Source organism: Pseudopodoces humilis, chromosome 5 (assembly GCF_049639895.1).
Source record: "Pseudopodoces humilis isolate 2021_Gansu_Grassland_sample_001 chromosome 5, ASM4963989v1, whole genome shotgun sequence".
NCBI lineage: Eukaryota > Metazoa > Chordata > Aves > Passeriformes > Paridae > Pseudopodoces > Pseudopodoces humilis.
Genome location: NC_142204.1, coordinates 29536789 through 29552695, shown reverse-complemented (window position 1 = coordinate 29552695; position 15907 = coordinate 29536789). Strand labels below are relative to the sequence as shown.

The following is a 15907-nucleotide window of genomic DNA, read 5'->3' as shown; positions in this document are numbered from 1 at the left end:
ACAATAGCACAACATTTGCATAGCAAATTTCACACAGGCTTTGGATAAAAACAATGATGATACCTAGTTTGATGTTTGCAGTTTTGCCATGTCACAACTGTAATTGAAACTCAACAGGCTTTGGTCAAAATTGCAGCAGAGCAGAATGCTCAGATTTAACTGGGCCTTGTGCTCAACGGGTTAAATTTATCACTGTCAAATGAATAATTTGTTACTGAGAAAGGAAAACTGATAGGGGTTTGAATGATCAGACAGAAAGTTTAAGAGACAATATTCATCACCAAATAAATGTAAATATTTTTATTTTAAAAAATGTTAATGGCACCTTAGAGGCAGTCATGACTACACAACCAAATATACAAAAATTACATTTTCATAATTGAATCTTTCCACAGTGCTGCACAAAATGGAAACAGTATGAGAAACATTGCATGTCACACTCCAAGACAATTAACTTTAGTTCATAAAAGCAGACGATTTTTGGTACACCTCGATACTACCAGACCCAGGTTCCCTGGGTAAAAAGGAAAGGTGGCTTTGTGCAAAACTTTCCAACAACACTACAATTTAATATGCTAAACCTACAGCAAATCAACTGTACAAGACAAGTTGACTTGGTCTCATGCAGTCCTTATATACATCATCATCTCAATTGGGTTTTTCAGGGAGAATAAGCACTTTCATTGACTAAAATAAATATTTTCTAAACTCTTTCACTGTTGCAATGCAAAAATGTCTGATGCTTTGTGCAGAATTAGCATCAGAGAGATAATTCCAACTTTATCTGAAAACAAGCCCTTTATAATCTCTGGTACTTAAAGGCCATGTTCTGGCATGATAGTGAATGAAGAAAGCAGACATATATTTGGTTGATTAAAAATAGTGGAGAATAAATTTGCCTGAATGCTAGTCCTAGATGGACTTTCAGAAGGGATTAAATTCTGCTATCAAAATTAAAGTGTTTAATTACATTAATCTCTGTTTATCTTCTGTTGTATCATTGAATACAGCAGTAAAATGTCTCTATCACAGTGGAAAGGGATTTTGTTCCCCAAACAAAAACAACTAAACAAGAAAATTGGCTCTCGTACCTTCTAAATTAACTACAAGCTTCTGTGTTTTCTTGTTCCTTTCCTGGATTTCTTCAATGATTTTGATTTCAGAAAGCACTAGTTGTTAGTATACAGTTAACTTTGTATCAAACATAAGCCTGAACTAATTCAACTTCAAATGTTGGAGTCCTTGTTTATTATGTCACTCAGTAGCTAATAATTAGCTGGTAGCCCTTATGATTGCAAAACTGAACCTTATGCTTACACTGGATTTGTCTAGCTTCAGCTTCTGGTGAGTGGATCATGTATCTTTCCTACAGCAAATTGTCTTCACCTTTCACATTACTATTCCCCAGATAAGCAGTCATGATTTGTTTAAAGAAAAAGCCATTGGCTTTTAAATATCCTTCCCAGAGTGCAGACATCAGATCTATATTGATAGGTGTCCTGCAGCAGAGGTACTGCACAATACAAACATTTTGATATTAAACTAAAATGCAGTGAAATTTTTTAGTTCCTCTCTAAGAATTCAGAGAAAATAGACATCACAGGAGTGCAATAAAGTGAGAAGTTGCATGAATGCATATAACATAAACCAGAAAGAAGAAGGAATTTAAACTGGGTCTCGATCAGTCCTGCCGATCACTAATTGGACTTCCAACAATAATGGAGTTATAGCTGAAGCTAGCAAAGGGATCCATTAGACAATTTTTAGAGGAAACCTCATTTAGTCTTGAATGCTGAAATGGAGAAATCAGGAAAACTGTACTGACTTTCATAAGAAACTAAATCTCCAGAAACCTCGGAACAAAAAGCTGCCAAAAGCCTATAGAACAGGTTTTAACAACTGAAGGGCTTTTCCATCAGAGAATTACTACTGAAGTGAAGTGAAATACTTGCCTACCAGGTAGCACCAAGCAGAAAAGACACTGTCTGGCAACTTTTTGTTAAGTGGGAGTGTTTTAGAGGCTCATGATGAGTAGGTGTAAGAAGTATCCTAAGATTGTGTGGTGTGCTGTATGAGAATATAAAATGCTATCCTGACAGAAGACGGTTAATTGACTAAGAAGCTGAACAGAGTACTCATTAGGAGAACTGCAATTCTTTGGGTTGGCCTAGGCATACTTTCACAGGAAGCAGAGCTCAGACTGCAGGCCAGATACACACACTAATATGTAAAATACATAATCACAGTCTAAAGGGGAGAAGTGATGCCCATACTGAAGCTAATGGCAGAGGCATCAGCCCTGTCTAGCTCAGGCACCAGCCTTCTCTTGATCCCGAGTATAGACACAACTGGCTAGCCTGTCCCACCACATGCTGGGGCTGCTTGTATATATTCCTGTAGGAAAAAGATAGAAAGAACTTTTCTACACTGAAGCTGCCCCAATAATCTGCAAACCTGGAGCCCAGTTTTAGGGATAGCTAATGATTCAATGCAACAAGAAGAAAAAAGCTCATCTCCCTTAAAATCCCAGTTTCATACTCATGAGACCTTTTTACCAGCCCTTTAAGTCTAGATGTGGAGAACCATCTACCTCTTTCACCAGGTTTTTCTTCCAGTCTAGTGAGTTAACATGGCACATGGAAGACTTCACCACATACCAGTGTTAGCACAAGGTAGGAAATGAGAGGGTGAAGACCTCCCTCTTTGGGTGGCCTTCTACACGGCTCAGCTCCTAGCACTGCAGTCTCACTCTGTGCAAAATTACAAGTTTCACTCAAAAGCAGAATTTTGCCCTTCACTTTATATTTTTTATTATTTTTTTGACGTGTGTCACATCCTCCAGTGATTTAAGCCCAGCAGAGAAAATAACCTAAAAACCAATTAGGTTGTTTTAATTTACATAACTAACATTATGCAGCCTTTATAGCTTTTTCTGTGTCCTCTGCCAGAGATAAAGCAAATATGGAAATGCAAGACCTTCCTGTTTCCAATTTATAATTTAGGCCCAGTCAGATTCTATCAAGACAGTGAGCAATCTTTTGTAGAGCCATCGATTCTAAATCCTACCCTCATTTTGCACTGAGGTCATCTTCCAGAATTGTAATAGGATGCCCTTGGAACAGAAGCCTTCACATTCCCAGGTTGTACCACACCAACATCCTTCGTTGTAAAAAAAACACTAACTTTTTCCTGCCTGTCCTTGAGGCTACCTGATGTAACATTTCAACTACATAAAATAGCACTGGGACAATTATATAAATGTAAAATCATGCAATAGGCAAAGGAGTTTTTCTCAGGTAAACATTATTAACACCTTATTCCTCTCTTGCATGTCTACCCTTCTGAACCCATTTAACAAAATGCTAAACTGACTGTTTTCTCAAGAGGCCAATGCAGAAGTTGGCTGTGCCAGCTGAATAGAAGGAGATTATAAGAGAGATGGCAAGAAAACACCATGAAGAGTCACAACATTCTTAGGATCAGAAACAGTTGTTGGTCTTGTTTGGGTTCTTGTTTGTTTGCTTTTGGATTCCACTTGACTTCCCTCTTGAGATGAGGTAGGGCTGGGCTAGGATAACATGGGTGTGCCTGATCTGAGCCATTTACAGTGACTGCAAACCAGCACAGTCCTTCCTGATTCTCTGTTCAAAGACTTAGCACATATAAAGAATTCTTTAAATATTTGTAAGCATTTAAATTGAATTTTCTAAATGCTGAGTTATGTCATTATTTATTAAGTGAATTATGTCCTTTCTTCACTTCCTGAAGTTACAAATAGTAACTGTTTATCTGACTGTGGTAGAATGTCAAAGTTCTTCTCTGCCTTCCCCTCACCCACTCCCTTTCCTCACATTAAAGTCTTCACAACTTCTATACCAACTATTGCACTTGATTAAAAAGAAATATACACATCAAACTATGCCCTCCCTCCCACCCTCCCATAATACCAGCATAAAAAATACTGCAACTGAAAAGAAAATATGTCATGACAATTATTTTCACAGTTACTAACACTGAACATCAAATAATTGGAGACACTTTTTTCACTTCATGGAGAGTGGAGAAGAATTCTGTTTGTGGTGGTTTGTTTTGTGGTGTTTTTTGTTTGTTTATTTTTAATAAAGATCTTGTTTTACATCATGGCTGAAAGCCAAGCTGATTTCAAGTTATTTGCAGTTCTTAAATCACACAAAATAAATTCCAGTGGGAAAACAAACCCAACCCTGTCTCCTAGTAGTGGTACTGCATGTTAATCCATTATTTTCAGGAATGTTTGTTGAGAGTGTCTATAGTTCCTATATATACAGAAGTTTAACTCCCTGCTCCCCCTAAGAAGCTGTTCCCTCATGTTTCTGCCACATTCTTTAATCTGAAAGAAGAAAGAAATCCACTGTACCCAGGGTCCCACCACCTGTATGCTTTGCATTCAGTTAGAACACCCCAACAATTCAGTGCTAACAAAGGCTAACCTCCATGTTGCCTTTCTGTGTACTTCTTTCCCCTTGCAGGTTGCAGGGCTTGAACAAGTGAGTGCTTTGGTGTGGATGACAACTTTCTTACCAGTTACTTGCTTCTTAAGTCCTTTACAAAGTTGCCTGGGGATCTTATAATTCAATTCAATTCCTCTTTGGAAGTCTTACGCCACATGTATGTGTTTCCTGAATGTGATAAGGAACAGTGCCAGGACAGAACAACTGACTGGTCAATAGTCATGACTGGTCTTATTTACAAACAATAAATCCTGTGCAAAAAATTACTAGCAGAAGCATCAAGTTTTGTTAGTCTTGAAAACTCAAAATCTCATGTAATATTACGCATTGATTTAGAATTTAGAGCTACTGATACACACGACTGCATAGTTTGGCTTATCACTCTAGTTGGATTCAGAGAGAAAATTAACTATCAGTCCAACTAGCTGATACACATTATGGCACTCCCTCCTGATCACACTCTTTGCACTCCAGCCTAGTTAAAAGCACACCTGACCAGCAACTTGGAGTTGCTGGGATCCCTCCCAGACCATCATACCATCTTTTGTGGGTATGGGTTTGGAAAGTGGAAAACCTTTTGGATTAAGGCAGAAGACTGACTTAAGTGAGCAGTTCATCACGGATACAGCCAGTTAGACAAAATCGAATTGAACAGGCAACTGACTGCCAACAAGTATACTTTTATATATTTTCACCAGAATTTGTATACACATAGTGCATAAAAAACCGGGAGGGGAAGAAAAGAGGTGGGGGGGGAAAAAAGAAAAAGGAAAAAAACAGACAGTCCAACAGCTTCATCTTGGTATAATCATTCTTTCTATAGCACAAATGATATGATCCCAGTTTTTACAAAATATTGCCAGCAGCGTCACTGCAAAAAAAGTGCAAATGATATGAAAACGGCTCTTCATCATAGGAGCAATGAACTTCGCAATAGTAGAAACGCACACTAAGATGACAGTCATGAAGGCCAGGATAACATTTATGCATTTCCCCAGGAGCACTTTGGCATTGACTGTTTCAGACTGCTGTGCTTGCTGTTCTTGCTGATGGAGTTCCAGTTTGGAAACCCGGGTCTGGCATGATTCCAAGGCTTCCTGTAGACAGAAAACAAGAATTAGAGCAGCCATATTTCCATTCAACGTTTCTTCACATTTTAGCTGCTGAGCCATCCATCAGCTATATTAGAAGTGTAATTTATTATAGCCTGCTGAAATTTCAATGAACCACCAACTTTTAAAAAAATAAATGCACATGTATGTCTGCATGAGTGTGTCACTGTTTGCTCAGACATAATCAAGTCTAACAACACTGCCCAAAATGTAGGTTTGTTCTTTTTTCATGCTTGAGAAAAAGTATCATAACTTTAATGTTCATGACAGTTGTTTCCTATAGATACTGTTGATACAAAGTACTAGTGAAGCTGTTGCCATAGCAACTATCATTGCATCAAAACAGCAAGAAAATTAGTTTCTTTGCATATTCTATAGAAAACATTAGTGTGGGCTTGTTATGATAATAATTAAATCTACTTTGCAACATGTAGCATTTGGTTTACACTGCCTCTGTGGCCTACGTTAATTTTGCTCTCAAAGCTCCCCATCCTACAATGTTGGGCTTGAGTCCCCTGTGAGATCTGGCCTTCTCCCTCTGTCAGTGTGAAGATAGTGGAACAACCTGTGGAGATACTTTTATGGGATTCTCTCTCACATGATCTATTCCGGTTCACAATTTGTTTTAAAGAAATCAGACCTTTCTTTTTTATTTGAGAATGGAATAAAGGCGATCTTTGAGTAAAATGCTTCCTAAAGACACTATCTCCATGCTTAAGCCCTCACAAAGCAAAATACAGAAAAACTTCCAACTGCTTCACTTATTTTCCAAAATGCCAGCTTTTTGCTGGAGTTGGGATTTGGAAACCACTGTGTAACATGGTGCAAAGCTATCATTTAATGAGATTCAGCAACTTGACATAATCTTTTACCACTGTATGGCAAAGAAAACCAACACTCCAGCATCCCTACTTTCTTCTCCACTCTCAAACTCCAGATATTTTCCTTGCAATAGCAAGACTGCTCACCTGATCACACAGTAAGTTGTTTCAAACCAAACCTCTGTGTATAAACACCCAGAGAGCTAACAGCTTTCCCTTGCTGTGTCAGTTCTTCATTGTTTCAGCATGTTGAACTGGCTTACCAAGTGACTGGCCAGGCACCAAGGTCACCACAGAGAGTGTGGCACAGTGCCTTACACAAGACTGCTTCCTTTCACTGCTCTAGGAATTAATAATATAGAAGACAGTTCTTAATGTGTGGCACAAAAGTCTGTTATGGTTCAGGCATGTTCTCCACTACACACTAATGAACTTCCCTTGTCCTTCTTCTACTCTGACTGTAAGTTATCCTCAAATTGTCTTGTGCTGCTTTAGAGAAAGTCCAGCTGCAAAAGTCTGATACCTGCAGCTCTGCATTGAGAGGCTGAACATGTCTTTAAAACTATCTGCACACCCTTTAGCAACAGAGTTAGGCTGTTACTCAAAATATTCAGAGCTTAAATCCTTTTACTCTATTTTAGCTAATTTTCCAAAGCCCCAAAGAGATAGGTTTAAATGGGCCCAACTGTACAGATAAAAGAAGTAAGGTTGTATCAATATAACACTTCAATTAGGAGTCTCTGACACCCCTCCAGGAATCTTTTAAAAGTCTCTGACACCCTTCCAGGATTCTGCTAATGAGTTAGGAAATACTTCACAGTCCTTCTGTTGGACAACTCAGTTTCATTTTGTTTTTACATCCTCAAGATGCCTTCACAGAAAGGAGTCCTCTTTTCTTTAAATCTGTGATAGACCCCTCTTGTTTAAACCTACAACAAAACCTATGATATGCTTAGATTCAGTACTGTCCCTTTCCAACTCTGTTCCCAGGAGCTTCCTAACTCACATTTAGGAAACTGTGATCATTCTGCTGCCTGCACTCTCTCTGTTTAGAAATGTGAGCACAAGTGTATACAGGTCAGGTTTTAGGTTCTTTGCCCATCTGAGCCAATATGAAGATAGTCTTTGAGCATTCTTCACTTGTTCATGAATAGGTAAGGCATAACTGTGTTTTCACCATTTTTCACCACTTCCTCAGGCTTTGAGTGGAAATATTATGCATTATGTAAGTGCTTGTAATGTATATAAATATTCAAGTACATACAGTAACTATATTCAGGACATACTTGTAGATATTATTACTGGCATATGACTGAAATCAGACATGACTACAGCTGACCACTAAGGTGAACACACCCCACAGCTTTGATTACAGAGGTTGTTGTGACCATGGCTTAAAACTCTTTAATTATAACTGGCAAATCTACAAGTCGATTTATAAATCAGTTCTCTTTCTACCCTAAGCTCAATTTATAATTAACCTTGCCAGTAATGAAACTACATATTGGAGAAAGTCTGAGAAAGAAGTTTGTGTCAGGACATTGTCAGAAGCAACGCAATTCCTTCCTCCTCTGTGAAAGAAATTAAAACAGGCCATTCTTCAACCACAAGTGTGCCTAAGCCATATCATCAGTTCCAGCAGAAAAAATCCTGAATCCAGAGAAACAAATGGAGACAGTCACTGATTCAATGTGCTGGGTTTTCAACTTAAAACAGAGAAAACATGGGCTTAAATATTTTCACAGAATCCTTGTTTAAAAATGTGTAGAAAAATGCAAATGTTTCATGGTACAAGATTTCTATAACACATCTGAAAATTATGATAAGGAAAATAAGTACCTGAACATCTCGTGATCGCTCGTAGGCCTGATATGCCACCTTCTCCTCTATGCTGGCTAGCTCTTGTTTCAAGTTTGCTGTCTCATTTTGATGAAGGTCAGTGAGGTCATTTAACTGGTCTTCCAATCTTTCGTATCTTATTAGGAAAAGAAGTCTAGATTTAGTGCCTTCCATTCAAGTAATGTCAAATCACGAAAACAGTTGCACATTTTAAAAGGTAAAACATAAAAATTTCTCAGCATACAATGAATTCATCTGACTGGCACATATAGAAACCAGTAAAAACTTTGCAAACATTCCACTAACATTTATTCAGCAATCTGAAAGCCTTTTTTTAGTGTTTCTTGCTGGCAGTAGGTGCTAAAAAGCAAATATTTGTACATCATTGGCAAATTATATGAAATATAAACAGTGCCTAAGGATATCCAACTCACATCTTTCACTCTTCATTTAGCCAAGAAGATACGGCTTTATAAGTAAGTTTGAGCCAGTTAATAGCTTGCTAGTAATGACAGGAAAAATATGCTCTCTCTTGTACACAACTGCAGGGTTCTGCCATTTATGTACAGTCTGTTCTAGCATGCTTTTACATGGTAAAGCAGTTCAAGTAAATCACCAGCAAACTAGAATTTTTTTTGTGAGTTTGTCACTTAATTTAACACACAAAGAGGCAAACACTGCAGTCAGCACAAAAATGATGGGGGCAAAATTGTCTAGAAATGGGTAGCAGGAGGCTTGAGATTTTATTGGCAGAGAGCTGTCAGAAAAGGCCACTCTGCCTTCTCCTGAAACCAAGTCATGAGTTCAGTAGGCCACTTTCATTGCTCTTTCCTCCCTATATGACCACATGATATCAAGCCTTTCATTATATTTCAAGAACTATAAGCAAGAGAAATAGCAACATGAAATATTGCCCTTCATATCAAGATTTTGCCCACTGGCGCAGCAAAGGCTTCAAGAATTGACTGTCACTTTAACAGGCCATAGGAAAAATGGGATGCAGATACAGCAGGTGAAAGCCCTCTTAGATAGAACATATCATCCACTTCTTACAGAGGATGATAAAGGAATTGATTGTCAAGTAACAAATGCAAGATGAAGTTGTGCCACAGCACTTAAAACTACATCTCCCAGCTGTGTGTTGTACCAGGGTACAAGATGACATTGCATCCACTACATAGCACTGTGTGTGGGAAGTATTTGGACAAGGTACTCAGGAGTCAAGGGTATACTTATCAGCTGCCAGTCAGTTCTGCTACGCCACAGACTGATTAGCTTTTTTGAATCACATTAGATGAGAATCCTTCCACCAGCTACAAAACTATTGGCATCACCTACATGCAGTACTCACATAATTCATATAAAAATATGACAGAGGAGAGGGTTTTCTGATCAGCATTTGGCAAAGGCAAAGGGCACTACCCCATTTGATAGGAAATATAAATATTCTATAATAAATAGTCTATGTGTATTTTCAGTTGCTGGAACCAGATATTTTCATGTTGGTATCATATATTGATTGGAATTATTTTTATCTCTTGCTTCTGAAATTTCTCTCTCTCACACATACACACTTTCCAAATAGTTTCTATATCCATTCAAAAGTCTTTCCAAGAGAACAGTTAAAAAAAATACCTATATCTTTCCTCTTGTAGCATCTGAGAAATAAAGCCATAGTCTCTTTTAAATTGGGTTTTTAAATTCTCAATATCATCAGCTAATTGGGACTGTGTCTCCTTGATTTCCCTTAGTTCTTCCAAAATCATGGAAAGCTTTCCTTGGCTGTCCAGGGTACTTGCCACAGCAGGACTAAAGGAGGTATTCCCGTTGCTATCTGCTGATCCAGAGGTCCCACTTGAGCATTCATCATCACTAACGTATTTTGGTTTGGCAACAATGGTGGCACTTCCCCCATAGGTTCTAGAACTCGTTTCTGGCCGAAATTCATCCAGAGTATTTTTGAGATGAGCAATGTTGTCCGCACTACCAAATTTGTTTCGGATCAAGTTGGCAAACTCTCTGGACTTGCTGAAAACAAAGACAGGTGGTGTCAAAGATACACCCGGCACACCCGACTTGCTGCTCTCCGTTCCGTGCCCAGTGCTACGAGACTTTCCATGTTGAACATCTTTCAAGTTATCTTTGGAAGTATCCTTGGTAGCTTTGGAAGATCCATTTTGTTCAATATCCTTGAGCTTTTTGTGATACTGTTCCAATTTCTTCTGCAGCTGGGCAATGGAGTGGGCAGATTTCTGGTTCTTTTTCTCAAAGACTTGCTTAATGCGCCCAGCCTGTTGCTTGTCTGCACTGTTGACCAGTTTCAAATACTCAGCCACGTTTCCATCTCGAGCTGTTTGTTCAACCTTGATTTGCTCCGTAACCTTGAGGATTTTCTGTTTCAAGCTATCTGCATTGAGTTTGACTTTGTGAAATTCTAGGACCCCATCTGGTACATCAAAGTTCAGGTTGGTATCAGAACCTCCACGGCGGATGTTAAGTGGTAAACTCAGGGTATTCATGTCATGTCTTTCCACCTGAGAGAAAAGAAAAAGAGGGAAATAGAATTTGAATTCTGTTTTTTTAAATCAAACATCCAGTTTACTTTTCCACATATATCAAGTACACAGTATAAAGTAGCTCTTATTAGTAAAGCATAATAAGCTTTTCTTTGAAATTAAGCAGCATTTTTCTTGAATTCTGCAGGTTAATAAACAGTCTAAGGAGCTGCTTGTCTCTCTTAAAGATGAATTACAGAGAAGATTATTCAGAATAGCTTACAGAATCACTGTAAGCTTTTCAGAATCACTTCCAGTTTTCCACAAAATAAGAATAACGCCTAGTTAGAAAAGGTTCCTAAATATATTGTTTATTATTAAGAGTTTCAAAGAGATCATGGCTGATAATCACTCAGATTTTTCTCTTAGAAGTTGTCAAACATCAATGGAGATGTAAGCAGATTTTTCCCTCTACAGCAGTGCTATACTGTTCACTATATTTTCCCTGGTTTAATGCCTTTTTTGATACATCCCATTCAAATTCCTCCCACAATTCAAAGGTTTTGCAAAACTATCTCAAAGAAAGCTCTTGAAAATTTTGTGTATGTAGCAAGCTGGAAGCATTTTGGGTTTTTTTTTGAAGCAGAGAGCATAGAGAAAGAATTGGCCTGTATTTGACTTTCCAGCTTGATGAAGGTGCTCAACAACTTGATCTGCTGTGCTAATTCTATTTTAATAGGAGGTTCACTGAATGAGATTTACAGAAAGAAACTCGGGAAAGAAAACTGCATTCAGTTAAGCATAGGATCTGGACACCTTAAATGCACTCTGGAAGCACAACAAAAATAATTAGGCAACTCAGTCACAACACTGACCACAACAGATCATTTTATCTTTCTCAACAGAAAGGCAAGATAGTCTGATACAAAACATTAAAAGTGTTTCCCTATATAAAGTCAAAGTTATGGGGGAGGCATAAGAAGAATGATCTAAACAAAATGGCTTCATCCCTATTATCATCTTGGTTTAGCCTGTGTGACAAACAAAGTGGATTTTGTTGCAACTGCCACAGTGACATGTCTGTAGAGACTGCTTAACAAATGCTCTAGCCATAGCGGGTTTTCAGAGCTTTAATACATGGGGGAACCAATATAATTCCTCAGGCAAGACTATTGCAGATACAAGGCAGAAACTATATTAAAGTATCTCTTAAAGATGCATTTGTGAAATGCTTTAACTACTTTTTTCTTCAAAATGTCTGAGATACTATGTTAAAAGTTTGATTTCCAAATAGAGTGTTTATTATTATGTATAATACTGAAGATCATGCAGCCGGACCTATATGTACATGTCCAGTGATCACCATTCAATCTTTTTCTTGAGTAAAAAATCATAAGCCCATCCTTGTACAGTTTTGGCAGGTTTTTTGGAAATTCACTCCAGGATTCTTGTATTGTCCTTAAAATACAAGCTCAGTAACCAGATAAAGTGTCCTACTGTTAATGCCATGCATTGTGCACAGCTTGATCAGGAGAACTACTCTGTCTCTACCATGCTGGGGTACAAACACAGAGTGGGTGATGCACCTATAAATCTGGATCTGACCATCTCAGAGACAAGATCATCTCTGCTACTTTATATGGTTTTCCTTATAGATTACCAAGGATTACAGCGGGGATTTTTCTTGATTTTTCTTTTGCTACTGCACCACTCAGGGCACAAACCCGGTAACATAAAAATTCACATTCACCAATACCTAAAAAAAAGGCACTTAAAAAATGCATACCAAAAGAGTTCTGGAGTCGACAATTTCTTTTGGAGAATATTGGTCAATGATGGTTAATGCTTTAAGATTCAGACTCTATCCTGGGCTGTGACCTAATAGATCTACACTTTACCAGTTTGTTAAAAGCTATTGATATTGATCCAAATGCTCAGTGCAAAACAATAATTTATTGAAACAACCTATGATATTTTTTAATTAGCTTTGGCACAAAAATGATACTGTAATTAGTCACAGAATTGTATACACACACAAAACAGATCCATCATTGAAGTCACTCAGGACAAGCTGTACATAACTTTCAGGAATGGGTGGGTCTATATCTAACCTTTACACAGCAGTAAGTGTTTACTTCCTCAGTAAAAAATAGTCTAGAAATGTATTGTAATAATTGGATACAAGCCCAAACCAGATCCCCTCTCCCTTATGTCCTCTCCCTCACTGGGCTCTTTATTGGTCAGATTTCTCTGCCTTCCTGAAACCTCAAGGTCACAAAAGCAATACAGATAAAAAGAACAATAGCATTGAAGAAATACATCTGCTGAATGCTGCTGTGCTTTTGGCCATGAGGAAATCTGTTAGCATGGGACAAATCTGCTCCTGAATAAAACCAATCAGAGTCAGTTCAAATTCAGTAAAATTTATAAAATAATTGTGTTTAAGTTCCCAAAGCACTGCTAACAGTAGGATTTTTTACTTGCTGGATTGAGACCTCACTAATGGACAAAAAAATCACATATTTCTCTGTCTGATTGTATTTGGACAAAAATGGCAGGCATCCTCTGCCATCATGTTGCAAGGCTGGGTCAAGCAACATGATGGTTCTTGAAATCCTCTGCTGATGTATTACACCTTTTAGTTGGGAGGGGATGTGTAGTGTGGGGTGGAGTTACTCCTTTTTTAGATGGGGGGGTGGTTGGTTGGGTGTTGTGGGGTTTAGGTTTATTGGGGATTTTTGGTTTGGTTATTTTAAATCAGAAGCAAGCAGACAGTGTGGGAGTCAGGTATGTCTAGACAAGTGGTCTGTCACCTTCCTTCTACCTTGATGATCCATTTGTGACCGGTTTATAGCTCAGCACTAATGCTGATGAGCTGATGCCCCAAGACATCAGATTTCCATCTTCAAATCCTACCCCAAACTCTTCTTGCTGTAAGTCTCATCTCATGATGAGAAGAATTAGGTTCAGTTCCTGCTGTATCGAATGTCTCATTCTTTATACTGAGTACAAGGCTGCCAGTAGGAGTCTGAGATGCTTCCTCGTCCCTGCAGGGACTAGTGCCCTCTCCTGGGATGCAGGCTGAAATCCTCCCAGTGCACGAGACTGAATGCACATCTCCTTCTAAGTGTGTGAGTGCTCTTCCATCTATGCTATAGGAAGAAATTAGGAATGCCATCCATGCCTTCCTTTTGGAAGCACTTTAAGAAAAAAGAGTCATCATACCTATCTTATATTATGGTAATTAATAGGGAGCTGGGCAATAGCAGTAGATAGCAAGCAGCAGTCCTGAGACATGTGGTACCACCACGTAAACAGGAAGTCAAAGCACTAGCTCACAGCCTGAGGAAATACCAGAGACATGCCCTCAATCTATCTTCTAGGAAAAAACAGGGAAAAAACCAATTTGCATATGGTCCTGGGATAGCTGTAGCTGATGTTAGCCTGAAGAAAGAAACCTGGGCCTTGGAGAGACCACTGCACTTTATGCAGCAATTCACATACACACTTTGCTACAACCCAGTTGAGAACTAATAGTAATGTTTGTGCTGCAGAAATACAAGCTTCTAAGAACTGTGATTTAGGCAAGTAGAGCAATCCAGGCTCCCTGCCAGCATCAGAGCCTAGTACCACAGACGACTAGGTAACTCACAGAGATAAAGCCCCAGTCCCCATTTTTCCAAGAAGCCAAGCAGATGTCCAGCTGCCTGACCATGCTATCCATGCAACCCATCCCAAGCCAAAGGCCAGAGCTTCAGAATGGGCAGGAAAATCACTGCTTGGTGCAATGAGCACAGGTGCTCTGCTAGGAGCCCTTCACTGCACATGAATTGTCAGGTTAACTTTCTGTGTTAAATGTAAAGTGGAAGGCTGGGTAACAGGCAGCCTGCCATTCCAAAAGAAGCATTCAGAGCACAACAGTGATTTGAAAACCCGATCATGGGAGCAAGGATAGGGATTTCATTGGCATCATAATAATGCAAATGTTTCTTCACTTACTGTCTGCAAAAGCAGCACAAAGGTCAGACTTGCAGGCCATGCTATCAATGATCCCAGAGCACAGTAGGACCCACGTTCCCCAGTGCCACAGGCAAGACTACTGGAAAGGGATTCCACATGGACAGAATCTGCTGAACAGGTGAAAATATGTTTAATGGCCTATAGAGATTGGTCATTGTATCCTCTTATTGGAAAATATAAAGCAGACCTAGAAGACCTCATTTCTTCCCCAAAGAGTCTGGGTGGGATCCATCTGGGAGAAAAAAATCCATAGTGAAAAGAGCACAAAGGGCAAGCAGCCCACCCTAGTGCAACCCACATCCTACAGGAATTACATCCTGTGTTCCACTGATTGTGCCAATGGCTCTCCACTGACAAGTGAGAATAAGCCCCCTGTGTTTAAGGTATCAAACTGAGATCTACTCTTTAGGTCACAGATTTCTTTTCAGTTCTTTTAGAAAGTATCTAGCATAGAGAAAAAAGCATTTACAAGACAGATGCATATATGCAACAGGCTCCAGAAAGCCCACACCTTTGGGTTGCCTCACTAACAGAAAGAAATCATGAAGACATGAAATGATCTACTTATTTAAATAGGCTCAGTTTACAGGTGTTTCCTTATTTTTCTTTCTCTAAACAACCTCATTACCATCACCAGTCATAGCTGTGCAAGTTAAACAAAAGCTTATGATGACAATTTAAGTCTATCTTGAAAGAGTTTCTGATGAATGCTTAGAAACAGAATCCTATAAGGAACATACAAAATAGGATTAAGGCAGCTTTAAATCTCTTAGAATTTGGTAATAACAACAAAAATCAATAGGAACAATTATCTTTTTATCAGAAATATGCATATGCCAGAAGCACAGGTGTTCCAATGGGTAAAAGAATATGCAGAGGGGGTTTTAATAAGTTTTCAGTATAGCCAAAGCAGAAATGTACTTTGAGAGAGACTTTTACCATGCCTTTCAAGTTCACTGTTCCTTCTAAAATCCACATGAGAATCCTTCATGGAAGTTTTAAAATAGAGCTAAATCATCATAAAACTTTTTAAGTTATGTAAAATTACAACATTTTTGTGCAGTATATTACAGCAAAACACCTTCAGCTTGCATCCTTTTACAGAGCTACTTAATATCTAGAAATACTTA

At 38.6% G+C, this 15907-nt stretch overlaps 1 protein-coding gene across 2 annotated transcripts in view; it reads right to left on the bottom strand.

Moving 5' to 3' along the window:
• Positions 1 to 273: 273 nt before the first annotated feature.
• TMCC3 (transmembrane and coiled-coil domain family 3) overlaps positions 274 to 15907 on the bottom strand; it is an 89789-nt gene continuing 74155 nt past the window's right edge. For both annotated transcript variants that reach the window (XM_014249022.2, XM_005519430.3), the window contains exons 2-4: positions 9898 to 10796; positions 8263 to 8398; positions 274 to 5587 (exon numbers count right to left, since the gene is read on the bottom strand). In XM_014249022.2, the coding sequence (XP_014104497.1) occupies positions 5285 to 5587; positions 8263 to 8398; positions 9898 to 10796 (1338 nt within the window). In that variant the 3' untranslated portion in view covers positions 274 to 5284. The remainder of the gene's footprint in view (positions 5588 to 8262; positions 8399 to 9897; positions 10797 to 15907) is intronic.